Source organism: Astatotilapia calliptera, chromosome 13 (genome assembly GCF_964374335.1).
Source record: "Astatotilapia calliptera chromosome 13, fAstCal68.1, whole genome shotgun sequence".
NCBI classification, from domain to species: Eukaryota; Metazoa; Chordata; class Actinopteri; order Cichliformes; family Cichlidae; genus Astatotilapia; species Astatotilapia calliptera.
In genome coordinates this window covers 6,872,623-6,887,096 of record NC_137434.1, presented here as the reverse complement: position 1 = coordinate 6,887,096, position 14,474 = coordinate 6,872,623, and the positions used below count along the sequence as shown (strand labels likewise).

The 14,474-nt window shown below is 42.2% G+C and overlaps 1 protein-coding gene across 1 annotated transcript in view; it reads right to left on the bottom strand.

Annotated features, from left to right (window-relative positions):
• kndc1 (kinase non-catalytic C-lobe domain containing 1) overlaps positions 1-14,474 on the bottom strand; it is a 49,465-nt gene that overhangs the window by 9,342 nt on the left and 25,649 nt on the right. The window contains exons 13-26 of the mRNA XM_026189787.2: positions 12,926-13,013; positions 12,497-12,689; positions 10,855-11,546; positions 8,431-8,569; positions 6,675-6,934; positions 5,253-5,614; positions 4,313-4,406; positions 4,102-4,199; positions 3,831-4,015; positions 2,009-2,119; positions 1,716-1,863; positions 1,471-1,629; positions 1,126-1,332; positions 911-993 (exon numbers count right to left, since the gene is read on the bottom strand). Coding sequence (XP_026045572.2) covers positions 911-993; positions 1,126-1,332; positions 1,471-1,629; positions 1,716-1,863; positions 2,009-2,119; positions 3,831-4,015; positions 4,102-4,199; positions 4,313-4,406; positions 5,253-5,614; positions 6,675-6,934; positions 8,431-8,569; positions 10,855-11,546; positions 12,497-12,689; positions 12,926-13,013 — 2,819 coding nt within the window. The remainder of the gene's footprint in view (positions 1-910; positions 994-1,125; positions 1,333-1,470; positions 1,630-1,715; positions 1,864-2,008; positions 2,120-3,830; positions 4,016-4,101; positions 4,200-4,312; positions 4,407-5,252; positions 5,615-6,674; positions 6,935-8,430; positions 8,570-10,854; positions 11,547-12,496; positions 12,690-12,925; positions 13,014-14,474) is intronic.

Sequence of the window (14,474 nt, the reverse complement as noted above, 5' to 3'; positions counted from 1 at the left end):
ATATTATTAAAATATGGGCTATAACAGTTGTATAGCAACTTGAGATGCTCCCACAAATGGCACTACAACATGTAAAAAATAATATAAGCTCTGGCGGACTTGGTTCTATAGTAGGTCGTAAGGGTTAAATAAATATCGTCAAATATTCGAGATCTCAATTTCAGTGAAAATAATCGTGATTATCATTTTTGCCATAATCGAGCAGCCCTACCTAAAGGTGTATTCTGGAAAATGAGCCAGTGAAGATTAGGCAGTTTAGTTTGAGCTCAGTATCACAACTAAATTGTCTTTAACCTGCCAACTCCCTCGTCCAACGTCTGTGTGCTTCCCACACATTCACACTCTGATGAACTCATCAGGAGCAAGCTGCGGTTCAGTTTCTTGCCAAAGATTGTAGTAGCCAGTTAGCGAACTACCAACCTTCCAATAAGTAGAATGTAGAGCAGACCTAGGTGTTGATGGAAACTTTATAAGTAAAATCTTCAGTATGCATATGGTTAAATAGATATATGATAATTTTAGTATTTCATGTACTGTGCAGAGAAGAAGTACAAACAGGTGTTTGTATATGGAACACACACTCTGCATAAAGACTGGAAGAAACAGCAGAGAAAGAAATGAAGTGAATCTGTGAGTGGGGACGCTGAACAGTTTTTCTATACAGGTCACTGAATGTTTGATGGGGTATGAAAATGATGTTAATCATACACTGCGACCTTCACAGGCAACACTTCTCAGCACAATTGAGCAGCTGTGGGTGATTGTGCATAAACATTCAAATGCTCTGCACCTAAAAATCCTTTCATAATAGAGGGCCAGAGACCTCTGATCGTTTGCCAAGGTGCTGTGAAAGCTATTTCAGAGGCTTTCAGAGGCTCTCTAATGCAGGCTTTATAGCTTTTGTACTCACTTGTTCGGGGTTGAGACTTTGTCCCTGACTCCTTGTATTCTGGAGTTGAGTAAATGAACTGGATGGCATCCTTGGAACATTTCCTGCATTACAAGAGTTACAAATACAAGATGCAACATGACAAGCTGGTGAATTCTTAGAGACACGGCTCCCTCTAGTGGCTTGAAATGATAACAACATTAGGTGGTGTACCAGTCACATAAATGGTGTGCTACCTGCTGCAGGAGCGTGAGCTGTTGGGCTATGTGCTGTGCACTGTACTCATTTTGGCTGAAGGGCAGTCGTTCTTCATTGTGCAAGCAAGTGCTGGAGAGCTCATCCATCAGGGAGCGGTGACAAGGCATGGGCAGAGCCACAGCAATGGAGAAGGCCTTCTCTTTAGACATGGATGCAGAGGGCTCCACCACTCGCGAGATCCTCCACTGCAAAGTTCACACAGAGGCTTAGAAATCTGGGAAGCCATGTTTAGGGCAATAAAGACTTCTTGTTAAGGGATCTGATCTTATTGGAAAATAGATCAAGATGAAATTTGGCTCAACAACAAGAATGTAAATATTGACCTTTTTCCCAAGATCCTCAGTAGATGAATGCAAACACCCAGAGTCATCGACTTCGTCAAAGCTGATTAGGCTCCCTGTCAGATGGCTTGCTGCACTCATGCTCAGCGGGCTGTGAAGACCAATAAGCAAGGCTTCCCCTTGGCTGTCTACAGGAATCACCTGTGGAAGCATTAAATGGAGAATATTTGAGAATATTTTTCATTCAAAGGAATGGCGCTGTACACAGTGTGTACATATCTGGCTACCTCAGTATTAAGGAACTTTTCTAACACGTCCACGAGGCTGGAGTTAGGCACAAAGTCCACTGTTCTGCAGTCTGTTATCCAGAAGTGAAGCAAGTGCAAACTCCGATGGAAAACCTTTTCACTGTCTCCTGACAAATCAGGTCCCTCCCTGAAATGGGAAAAGAAATAAAACCCACATGTAACGTGTTTCATACCGTGTGCCACATTTTGATTAGTCATTTATTGGAAGAATTGGAACTGCACACTGCTCAGAGCTGTTCCTCTGTCGTCCTGAGCTGCTGGTTGTACTTTACCTTACAGCACAGATGAATTTATTCATTATGAACTGCAGTAACTGCTCAGGAGTGCAGAAGAAACGATACGTATACAGGAACTGCTGGATGTAGCCCTCCACAGCTGCATTTCTGTGATGAAAACAATCATAGAGACACTAATTAGAAATCAACACAAGGCATTATTAGAAACATGATATATAGAAAAAAAAGAAACACGATATGTAGAACAGATACATAATATACAGAAAGGAATATAAAAACATTCGCAAACCGTCCAGACCCGGCAAATATAACATACAAGAGGTGAAGTTGAAGGAACTCTGAAGCAACTTCCTGCTATATGTGAGTTACCCTACATGTCCTACATCTGGATCTTTTCCCACACAGATGTGTAAATTTCACAAAGCATTTTAGGGAGAGATCCTTCCAAGGTGCCCTAAGCTACTTTAACGACTCCTTTCAACGTGAGGGAGCAGTGACGTCACTAAAATCACAACATTGTCAGTGGTGGTGGGTCTCATGTGAGCGGCCAGATAAATGGGAATTTATAAAGACCCTCTGTGTTTAGCTGAACCTGCACTTTGACTTTAAGGCAAATTAAAAGCTAAAATCTGTGAGCCAATTGTTGAGGACAAAAAAATGCCAAAATTGTCTGTAAGTTGTACTACTGGCAATAAAGCCCCCAAAATCTTGGAGGGATCTAAGGGGAAACAGTTTGATGTGTGGAGGATGATGTTTGAGAGCCTTAAAAGTTTCTTAAGCACAGGAGAAGACAGCAGAAAGATAAAAAGGTGGAAGAAACACTGCAAATGCTATCTGACCGAGCTAAGAAGCTATTGTAGATCTTACAGCTGATGCTGTTTGAGGTTAATTCCACTGACGATATGGTTACATGTCCCACCCAGTGCAATAACGCCGCTCATTTAAATGATCGTCACAACAATCAGACAACTGGTAACTCGAAAAATGCAGGAAGGAGGGAAACCGCTTCAAAGCGCACATGCCCTGACAGAAGAAGCCCCATCGCTCTCGGACCTCAGCTGAGACTGCAGGACGACCAGAAGAGCTTCGGCTGAGGACCTCAGGTTACGCGCAAACGGTGTCAGGAGAGCTGAAACACAGCTTGGTGTGAGCCCAGAAAGGGCCTTAAATTTCACAGAAAAAAATCCCCAAATCAATTAACCAATAACCAATGAAGCGAAGCTAAAATAGAGGAAAGTCTGGCTTCTGAGTTTTTGGACAAGCTGTAGTTTGTGTAGTCTTTATTGGCTCAAACAAAAATATAATAAATTACAATAATATCACCTAGAGGTAATAAAAGGGGATCACCTGAGCCGTCAGCTGAGGGCTGGACGTGAGCTCAGCTGATTACTGTGGAGCGTGACTTCACAGCCAACCAGAATGCAAATCAGAGAAAAACTGCACTTCCAGTTTCAACTAATTGCACCTTTTGATCAAATGTTTCGTACCTAGTTCAAATTTTTAAGCCCTCAAGTTTAGCAGGTATGCTGCCTATCAGCCAATATAGTATATAAGTGTAGTATGCTGACATCCTTACAATTAGTCAGCATTACTGAGAAAAAATACCCTGCAAATAAAAAATTCCAGCTGTAATAAAGGCCTTATTTTAGAAAAAAACACATCAATAAAACATCAAATATATTCTTAAGTTTCCCGTTGTAAGTGAATACACTCTTTTGACTCTGTAAAATCCCTTTGTTGGACACATAAAAAGCAGACGGAAGGTTAAATAACTCAGCCTATGACCTGGATCACAGCACTGTAAAACTTGACTAGAAAAAAAGAAAAGAAAAGAAAATCGACCCTCAATCAAATGTACCTGGCGTAGAGGTATGCCATGAGGCCCAGAGAAGATCCAGCCTGCAGAGTGCTCTTCCCTTTGCTGGTACCAAAACTCAAGACTGAAATGTCCTCTGAGGACTCGAGGTCCAACGACTCGAGTTCACAGACAGCCAAAGCGGGGAGCAACGAAAGCTCCAAACCCCACTGATCCACACTGAGAATCTGTGGAAATGAAAGAAATTCTATCAAGCTTACAAGAACTGGGTTGTTAAGTATGATGCATAAGATTTTTGGGTAAGCTTCTGTACCTCGAGGTATTTCTTCACACTATCCAAGAAGGCTACTTTGGACCTGAGTTCCTCGAGCTGTGACTTGAGTTTAAAGAGCATTGGCTTGCTCTCAGGACCTTTGGAATACAATAAAGGTACAATACACACACACAGTCTTTACATGCTGTATCAGAAACACAGCATTTTGCCATTTTCATACTCCTGCGGCGTGTTAAAACGAGCACCCAACCTTTGTTTTTCCTCTCTTGTTGAATCAACTTCTGGTAGAAATTTCTTGTTTTCTTTAGATTCCTTGTTTCAATTACAAGCTGCTGCTGCAGTTCCTGTTCAAAGGAAATCACACAGAATCATACAAAGGCCCTAAAACTGCACCACATGCCTTCTGCTGAAAGAAGCCGTCGGGCGTTTTAAGTGTGTATGGGCCAGTGTTTTTTTTTTTTTTTGTCCTCTCTTCACCGTGGCAACAGAAAGCAACAGCTCTTTTGAAGTGAACTGAGTAAGAAGTCGCAGCATCGCAGCTCTTAAGGTACGTTTATTAGCTTTCACGCAAACCTTCAGAAGGAGCAGTGGTGCCATCAAAGCGCTCAAACACAAGGATGATTCATTAATATTCTTTTGCAAATGATAATAACTTTCTCTGCTGAGGGGCTAAGTTCAACATATTAATATTCAGATCCAGTTTGGAGAGAATAATATGCCAATTACCCTAAAGTCCCCCACATGTTCTCGTCCTATTTACCCCAAAGCCTGACCGTGCCCCACTTCATTACAGATAGGAAAATAAGTCCCACGCTTAATCAAAAAACTCGACCAGGTGAGGAGCTGAATGAAACAGAGAAGCACTCGATTTCAACCTCAAGCAGCACAACCAAAACGATTTAAACTTTAACTTCGAGGATATTTTGATGGAAATAACTTATCTCGGCTCAGGGCACAGAAGACTGTATTTATTAGTTTTTTTCAAATGCCTTAAAAAAGCGATAAAACATTTGCATTTACATGAATTTATAGAATAATCCATTGAAATTGCATAACATTTAATACATACACATTTAATGTAAGCGGCATGAAAAGGTGATAAATAAATCATGGCATCTCCCGTTCGTTCAAACGCTCAGGGTTAAGGTCAGGGATGATTCAGAGGCGGTGGCCATCGTAGCTTTACCCACCTGTGCTTTTACGTCCAGACATGGCGATCCTGTGTGCTGTCCCAGATTCCCTGCATACTGGATCACATCGGGACTAAAGCACTCTTCGCCGAAGAAGGCCAAGGCCCAGTCCGGGCTCGAAATGAGGCCAAGACCCTCTGCTCTGAAACCGGAGGAGAGAAGCCGCTCAGACGCCACGGAGTCGCTGTCCTCCATGTCCTCGGAGCAGTCTGGGCTCATCTGCTCATCGTGGGCTCCTGTAAGCCTTTCCTCTCTCTCTGATAGAACCTCAGCTTCAGAGGGGCTTTCATCGCTGCCCCCCACTGAATGACCTCTTCCTTCCATGACCCCCAAGTCTGAACTGTCAGCGTTCACGCCTGGAACTGTAAATAAAGACAGAAGAGAGAGAGAGAGAGAGAGAGGGATTGGATCACATGGAGAGTATAAAAAAGGCAAACTGGATTTGTGAAGTAAACAGAGAGACAGAGAGAGAGAGGGAGAGATCCAAGGGTGGCGCTGAGGGTGTTTGTTGCTAACCCTCTCGTGGCTGCACAATGCACTTACTGTTTAACAGATGCCCTTAAACCAATTCACAGTTCAGTCACTATCCTTTTTTTTAAATTTCAAGTATCTGTTCAGAGCCTGTCTGTAATCAAGACAGCCCATGTCTAACATACTTCAGTAATGACAAAAACAGACCCAAGTGTGTGTTTGTGTGAAAGTCACTGACCGGGAATGAGTTTCAGAGAAAAGGGAGAAGAAAAAAAAAGCCTTTGCAAGTTTGCTAGCACGCCTTGGACCCTTCTGAATGAGGCGCAAACTTAAGAACAGCATCCAACAGCCGGCAATGGCCCTCATGACTGCAGTCAGCAGCCAAGGCGATAGAAATATACCAAAACATCACAGAGAGGGTGGAGTTTGATATCTAAAAACAGGACAGAATCTGCACGAATATCAAATCCCTTCATCTACTTAGTTAAGAAGAAAAAAAAAGTACTGCGCTTGTTGTACTGTGTTACAATGCAGCACTTGCACATAGTACTTAGTTACAAGTTTATTTTACTTGTACTTGAGCAAGTGAAAAAGCAACATTTCCTGTAAGCAGCAGTAATGTCTCCTAATCCCTAATCTATTTATGGGAGCAGGTTTGTAACTTAAACAATCCCATCTTCCTCACATGCCATTTTTAAAATCAGATTATATGCTGAATTTAAATGTATCTCAAAGGAAATCATGGCTGGCTCAATCACTCACAGCTGAAGATGAAAACCTCAGTCTGCGGGCTCAAACAGGTGATGCTCAGAGCCTGAGAGGGAGCACTTTTATTTGACTTGTTCATCCAGTTCAGCCTATGCATTTCAGAAACGGATCCAAAATATAACCGACTGTGAGAACTCTCCAATAAAAAAGAGATAGAGGTCAACAACCAAATCTTTCTCCTACCTTCACTGATGCAGTGCTGATTTTGCTCTGAACTCAATCTGACATCCTCGAGTACAGTCCTATTTTCTGCATGACAGGACTGGGCCTTGGTTTCTTCCCAAAAATCCCCAGCAACAGGACTGGACGGGCGGAAGTTTCCATTCAGATCGAGACAGCTGTTCAGGCAAACTTCTCTCTTCCCTCTCCTGACAGCGGCTATCGAGGATGGGGTAACGGTTGCCCTTTTCACAGCCTTTGATGGAGGCTGATCATTAGAGCTGCTGCACGGGGCACAGAAAACACACAGCATGTTCAAAGCAAATAATAATTAGCACTAACTGGGGGAATATTGCCAATGACATGCATTCAAGTAAGCAGGTAATAGGCAATTCAGAGAAAACACACATGGTGATGATAATAACTGAAACAGTCAACAATGCAAAGCACATACAGCACTCAACTTCACAACGGATTTGCTACTTTAATCAATAATGTACTAGAATACTGGCTCCAATGGAAAACTCGCAAAGAATGAAACAAGGCAGCCACTGAACATCCTGGAGCTTATCAGTAACATTATGCACTTGCAAATTACACCAACTGAGCCGCACAATTAATACTGTGCCAAAACAGACCACTGCAGTCCTTGTCAGGGTTAGAATGAAGCGTGTCTTCATCAAGTCCCTCAATCCCTTCAGAGAAACTGAAGCAGTGGAGGAACAGTGGAGAAACCCTTCTCAGCTGAGCCCTGTGAACGAGCCCACAGCCAGAGGAAAAACATGTCTATCTCTCTACAAAGCTGTGTCGTCTCTACCAGAGCAGATTAAAGGGTCTGTCATATTGCCCTGAGCACAAGAGCATGAGCAACGCCTGGATGAAAAGACGTCTGAAAGAAGTGACAGGCTCGCCTCCGTGCTCGTCTCTTTCTTATGTTTAAATACATGCATGCATTCATCCATACACTTAAGTCTACCCAATGCCCAAGGCTAATTGTCAGTATATCAGTAACAATGCAGAAAGAGCTTTAAATGTGTTGACATAGCACTTGTACCGAAAAACTTACCGCATAGCTATTACCATAGGAGCTGCTAATGTGGTTGGAGAGGTTTGCAAAAGAAGGTTTGTTTCTTTTTAATGTTGGCTTTGAATGTGAAAGCGTGCAGAGGAGAAGATGTCATCGTTAATCAGCACTCCATCCCATAACTTATTCCAACATCTTTGTACTCTGCACCGTTGCACATGTAAATAAGCTACCTCCATTCTCCTGCCACATGGCTTTATCTTAAATTAGAAATCTAACTGTCTATTATAAATCAATTAATAGGGTCTGTATTTTGCCAGTTATTTCCATAATGGTCCTAATTTAAAACTTTGGAAAACATGCCTATAAGAGTTTACCAGAGGCCAAGGTGATGTCTTCAAATTAAACTACATCAAAATAAAATCATGATATGCAATATTATCTGTATTATCTGTATCTGTATGAATAATCTGCAAGATAACATTCAGAAACCATGTTTATTCATATTACACTAGTCAAATGATCTCAAGATGACTGTTTTATTTCTAAGCAACATCAATTAATAATACTGTGTTGTTATTAGAGCATTTAAAAGCCTTTATATAAGGAGTTAATATTAGTTTATTTATGCCTCACTTCATTAGCTTAAACAACAGGCACTGTCTTTACAAGAAAAAACAAGCAAACAAAAAAAAAAAACCCCGAACCAAAACCACTGTTTAAAAAGATAAACGATATGAGGAAAAAAATGCTTACAGTGTGGAAGTGCTGCAGTTTACCAAGCAATGCAATACACCCAGTAAGTCATCTTCCCAGTAGAGATCAGTGAATCTCTCCTTCACGATGCTGGCAAACGCCTGGTATTGGAGGTCCCTCAAAGAGAAGATGAACTCCCCTCGGAAAATGAAAAGCAGATTTTCAAATGAATATGTCTGAAAAAGAAAATCAGTGCAATAAAAATGCAAACTGGCATTAATAGAACATTACAATCTTAGACTTCGGGGCATCTATTCCTTATAACACTGAAGTCTACCCTATATGGGCAAAAGTAGTGGGCCACCTCCACATTACAACTACAGGAACTGCAGCCATAGAAATCTATGTCATGAAGTTCCTGGCACACAGCTTTTGTGTTGATGGTAATGCCAGAGGAGGTCTAGAACTCTACAGTTATTGAGTTAGCGTAGCGTTTTTATGCACTATTCCCCTCAGCAATTGGCGACCCCCCCACTCTGTAACTTTATGTGGTGCTTTCTGGTTGACTTGCCATTCCACTTTGCAATAATAATTGTAATAGTGGCATCCTATAACAGCAGAATTCAGTGTACCCCTCAGAATGACTAATTCTTTCATAGATGTACGTATAGGCCGACTGCATGGCTACATGCTTGATTTTTACATAACTGTGGCAAAAAGCCCCTGAATTCAAAGATGTGGCCCAATACTTCTGTCCAAATAGTGTATCTAGTATTCCCAGAATATAGGCAAGTAAAGGAAGCAACAGTGTTACATGTTTGCCAAGTAAATGTAGGAACATTGTACACTGTGTGATCACAAAATGCAAAAGCAAAACAGAACATGCATGCTTCCGGTCGCATTCCTGACTCGATGAAGCACCCTTTGGGACTGGAGTGCTGTGTTGGCATGGAACAAACTTGCATTTGGTCTCTGGGTTATAGTTTGACTTACTCAAAGTGATCAGAAGGGGACTTCCATAGAGTGAAGAAGTAATAGCAATGCTGGGAAAAGTCCCAGTGTGCACAAAGAGAAAACTCTGAAGAAGAGATCTACCAAATTTAAATCAGTTGAGGTTTTTATGTTATTATGAGTGGACTACCAAAGAATGGATTTTACCCTGTCAAATTAAGCTGGGTGTTGTTTGACTGTTAATTAGCTGTTAATAAAGCACTGTATATATTCTTCTATTATTTATTGATATAATTCAACTGCTAATGTTATGATTATGATTGCATTAATCTTACAAAGTTTGCACATACGGTGGAGAAGCCAGACCGTGTACTATTATATTTTTCCATTTATTAGTCTAAAAAGATTGATAAAAGGAAATTAGCTACTTCAATGTTTCTCCCTGCTGTATAATCCTTACTTTTGCAATCTGTTTTGGATTGAATATACTATCCACGGATAAGGATGAGTCTCCAGACCTGGGTTCTGTAGAGAAATTGATCACAGTAGTCCAATTCATTGGAATTGTTTGTCTCCTTGCGTATCAATCCCGCTTATCATTTCCACTTGCACTTGAGCTACAAACAGTCTGCAGTGTGGATCTAGACATTACTTTTATTTTTATTGCTTAGCATTAGCATGCTGTCTATACAGGGGCTTGCAAAGAGCTGAACTGAAGTTGCATTAGCAGCATAATGCACGTATAAATAAAGAGGATGTATGTTATATCACAAGACGGCTGATAGATTTGTTTCACTAACTCATCTACACAAGGCATTTTCTAAAGGGTATAGCAAAGGTGGCAGTTTGTCGTGAAACAACAATGGCAATCTCCACATTTTGACTTTTTTTTTTCTCTTTTTCTCTTTTTGACTTTAATTGCGAAATTTCGACATGGTGTTCTTATATTGTCTGTTCTTCTTCTTTCTTGTATATTGTTTTCTTTACTTTCACACCTTTGTGGTATTGCTTCCAAATTTCAGTGTGCAAGAAAATGTACATTGACAATAAAAAAGTTCTAAGTTCTAAGTTCTATTCTCAAAACGATTAACAATATTTTTTTTCTTAATGTGGCCCTAATACTCAGTCATAACCAGACCCTGAACTTCAACAGGCAACAAACCGAAGAAAGAAACGTAAAAGTAATGTAACGAGTAGTATAACGACTTTCCCTTGGGAGTAATTAAGTAACGTAGTGTGTTACTTTTAAGAAAAGTGTTCTGTGTAATATGTTCAAAACGTTAGGCTACTTTTTTGGAATAATGACCCCAACACTGATCGCAGCAAATAGGAGAAATACCTCTAAGATGCAAAAATACTAATACTACTTAGATATGGTCGTGACTCTCAAAGCGGAGCCAATGAGAACTCAACATGAATCGATAAGGAATCAAACCAAAAAGTAATATCAATTATGGAATCGGAATCCTTTAAATTCTTATGAAATCCAATGCCTACCCACAGATATAAATATAACTATCTGTAGATACATACCCATGGCAATGTCCTCATGCCCATTGTCCAAATATCCATCAAGGGAAAACTCCCCCTTCAACAGATCGATCACCTCCTTTAAGGCAGGGTGGACATCTGGGGAGCTGGATGTTCGAGCAGACTGGTTCTCACCTTGTGTTCTTGGATTTGTTTGGACCTTGTATGCTCCAAGCACACTGTGCTCCATGCAGGAGTCGGAAATGACTGAGCTTCCACTAAAATGTGATGATGGTGGTTCATACTCCTGTGGTCCAGGCCTAACAGGCACATTAAGACAGTCAATAAACGAACCATCAGTGCTCTCTGTGATTAGCCCCTGCAAAGGCTGAGGGACCAAGGAGAGATTAATATCCAACCCGAGGACAGACTCGGGAGCCTTGACCTGCACAGGCACTAGAGAAAGATGCCCTGTTGTGGGGTTCTGCCGAAAGAGGTAATTATTGAAAATACCACAACCATTGAGGTTAGTGGATAATGGCAGAGAAACAGAGACTTCGAGATAAGATATATCAGGGAGAGCAGAAGGGGAGTCGACCAGCATCTTGCTGCTAGAAATTGTAAAAGATGTAGTTTTCTCCTGAGTATGGAGATTGGGTTCAGTTTGTGGAGGAAGTTGGTACTCAGAGGGTGGAGTGAAATCGAGGCTGCTTTTCACAATTTGATCCCTGCCTTTGGTGAATCCATCCATAGTCCTGTAAAATAGACAGTCAATCAAATCATTTCTCATAGGTATTAGGTGCATAACATTTATTGTAAATGTTTTTTTTGTTTACTTTTTGATGGATCATAGCTATATACTTTACCAAACTGTCTCAGCATTCATGGAAAATATTTTCATTCACTGGCTTACCAAGATTTAGAGAAGTGAAATGTTACCATTTGTTGATATATTTTTATATATGTGCCTGTAAGACACTAATACCAACAGAAAATGTATATGTTTGTTTAATACATAGAGCAATGTGTTGACTGACTGCATGCTATTGCTGTCTTGTCACCATCTTATATTGCAACAATATTGCTTTACAGATGGCAACGGCCTGCAAGTGGTCACAGACCAGGTCCCCATCTAAAAAAAACCCCAAAAAAACAAAACAATTGAAAGACGACAAAACTGTAAATTCAACCATTTACATAGCTGCAATATTTTTATATTTCTAATCAACAGAGTGCCTCAGAAATTTTTCTGCTTTTATGTGATCCAAGCTCCCAAAACCAGAGCTGGTGTGTCAAGTGATCAACAAGTGACTTTTATTTTCATTGCCAGATCATCTACAAACATTCTTATGACCATGACAATGACAACAAGTAACTATACGTAATAAGAAGGTCAACGTGAAATTACAGCTTGTGGTTTTGACATTTTGGTTTATACTATCAAAATGATTTGATTGCTTTAAAAAGTGTTTGCTAGTACGGCCCAATTTTAGGCCTTTATCTTTAAAGAGAACCACCCTAGCTGTTTTTCTTCTGATTTTAGCCTTTGTGCTAAGCTAGGCTAACCAGCCTCCCATCTAATGCTCAGAAAAAAAAGCACATTAGTGTATTTACAAAAATGATTCTGAAACCTTTGTTTTACAAATAGATTGATCATTGTTGTATAATATAATGTAAAGCCGTAATATCACTTTTGTATTCCTACCCTTCAGTGTCATTTGAAAAATGCTGGTCCCCCCCCTCTAAACCTCCTTCACTGGTCAGGATGATGGGGGTGAAGTGTGTGGCGGTGGAAGTGAAGGCCTCTGGGAGCTGGAGTTCCTGATTGACTGGATAGCTGTGGGGAACAGGGCCAGGCACAGGAGCCAGTCGGCTCTCAGTGGCCATGGGGACAAAGCCTACACACAGTTACCACAGTGCCATTTACAATATCAGTGATATTGTCTCGTGCAATGTACAAAATACCATCAGCTTTAATTCTGATTCAAATTCATGAGACCAAATACATTTTTATTAGTTTGTTTCAGAGGGGGCTTCCTAATATTTCATACATTTAGGATATGTAAAATATTGTACATGTTAAAGTAAAATGTATTGCACGAGGGTCATCCCTACTTAAGTAAAGCTGCCCTACCACTGTTGTTTTCAGCAGACTCTTCACATGAATTTTGGCATGTTTCAGTGGTCGTCAAATCTTCTGCATCTGAGAATTTTAAGGTTGGCTGAAAAGAAAATACAATATGTTCATGACAACTAGAACTGACTATTCAGTGACACAAAACACAACCGACACTGAGCACAAGAAGCTGACACTGACACTTTACTAATACACAGGTACAACAGCATTAATATATCTGTGGTGAAAAAAGCTCCTCCTTGAATCGCTACCTTATCGTGGTGGAGGGGTTTGTGTGTCCCAGGGATCCCAGGGGCTATGTTGTCTGGGGGCTTTTGCCCCCTGGTAGGGTCTCCCATGGCAAATTGGCCCTGGGTGAGGGACCAGACAAAGAGCGATTCAGAAGACCCTTATGAAAAGGACACCGAGGGAACAGTTTACCCTGCCCGGGATAGGGTTACCGGGGCCCTGGAGCCAGGCCCGGGGAGGGTGCCCGAGGGCGAGCGTCTGGTGGCCGGGCCTTAGTCCATGGGGGGGGGGGGGGGGGGTGTGCTGGAGGGTGCTCCACCTGGAGACTCTGTTGTCCTGCTGGGAGACTTCAATGCTCGTGTGGGTAACGACAGCGAGACCTGGAGGGGTGTGATTGGGAGGAACGGCCTCCCTGATCTGAACCCGAGCGGTGCTTTGTTATTGGACTTCTGTGCTAATCACAGTTTGGCCATAACGAACACCCTGTTCGAACATAAGGCCGTAGGTCGATGATCGATTTTGTAATCGTATCAGCAGACCTGCGACCTTATGTTCTGGACACTCGGGTAAAGAGAGGGGCTGAGCTGTCAACTGATCACCACCTGGTGGTGAGTTGGATCAGGTGGCGGGGGAGGACGCTGGACAAACCTGGTGCACCTAAACGCGTAGTGAGGGTGTGCTGGGAACGTCTAGCAGAGGCCCCAGTCCGCGAGATCTTCAACGCACACCTCCGGCAGAGCTTCAACAGCATTCCGAGGGAGACTGGGGACATTGAGTCCGAATGGATCATGTTCAGCGTCTCCATTGCCGAAGCTGCTGCATTGAGCTGCGGCCGCAAGGTGGTTGGTGCCTGCCGCGGTGGTAATCCCCGAACCAAATGGTGGACACCAGAGGTGAAGGGAGCCACCAGGCTGAAGAAGGAGTCCTATCGGGCTTGGTTAGCCTGTGGGACTCCGGAGGCAGCCGACAGGTATCGACAGGCCAAGCGGAATGCGGCTCGGGCAGTGGCTGAAGCAAAAACTCGGGTGTGGGAGGAGTTCGGAGAGGCCATGGAAAAAGACTTTCGGACTGCCTCGAAGAGATTCTGGCAAACCGTCAGGCGTCTCAGGAAGGGAAAGCGGTGCTCTACCTGCACTGTGTATAGTGCTGGCGGAGCGCTGCTGACGTCGACTGAGAAAATTGTCAGGCGGTGGAAGGAATACTTCGAGGACCTCCTTAATCCCACTGACACGTCTTCCGAGGAGGAAGCAGAGTCTGGGGATGAGGGGAATGACCCGCCAATTTCCGGGGGCGAGGTCACTGAGGCAGTTAAACAACT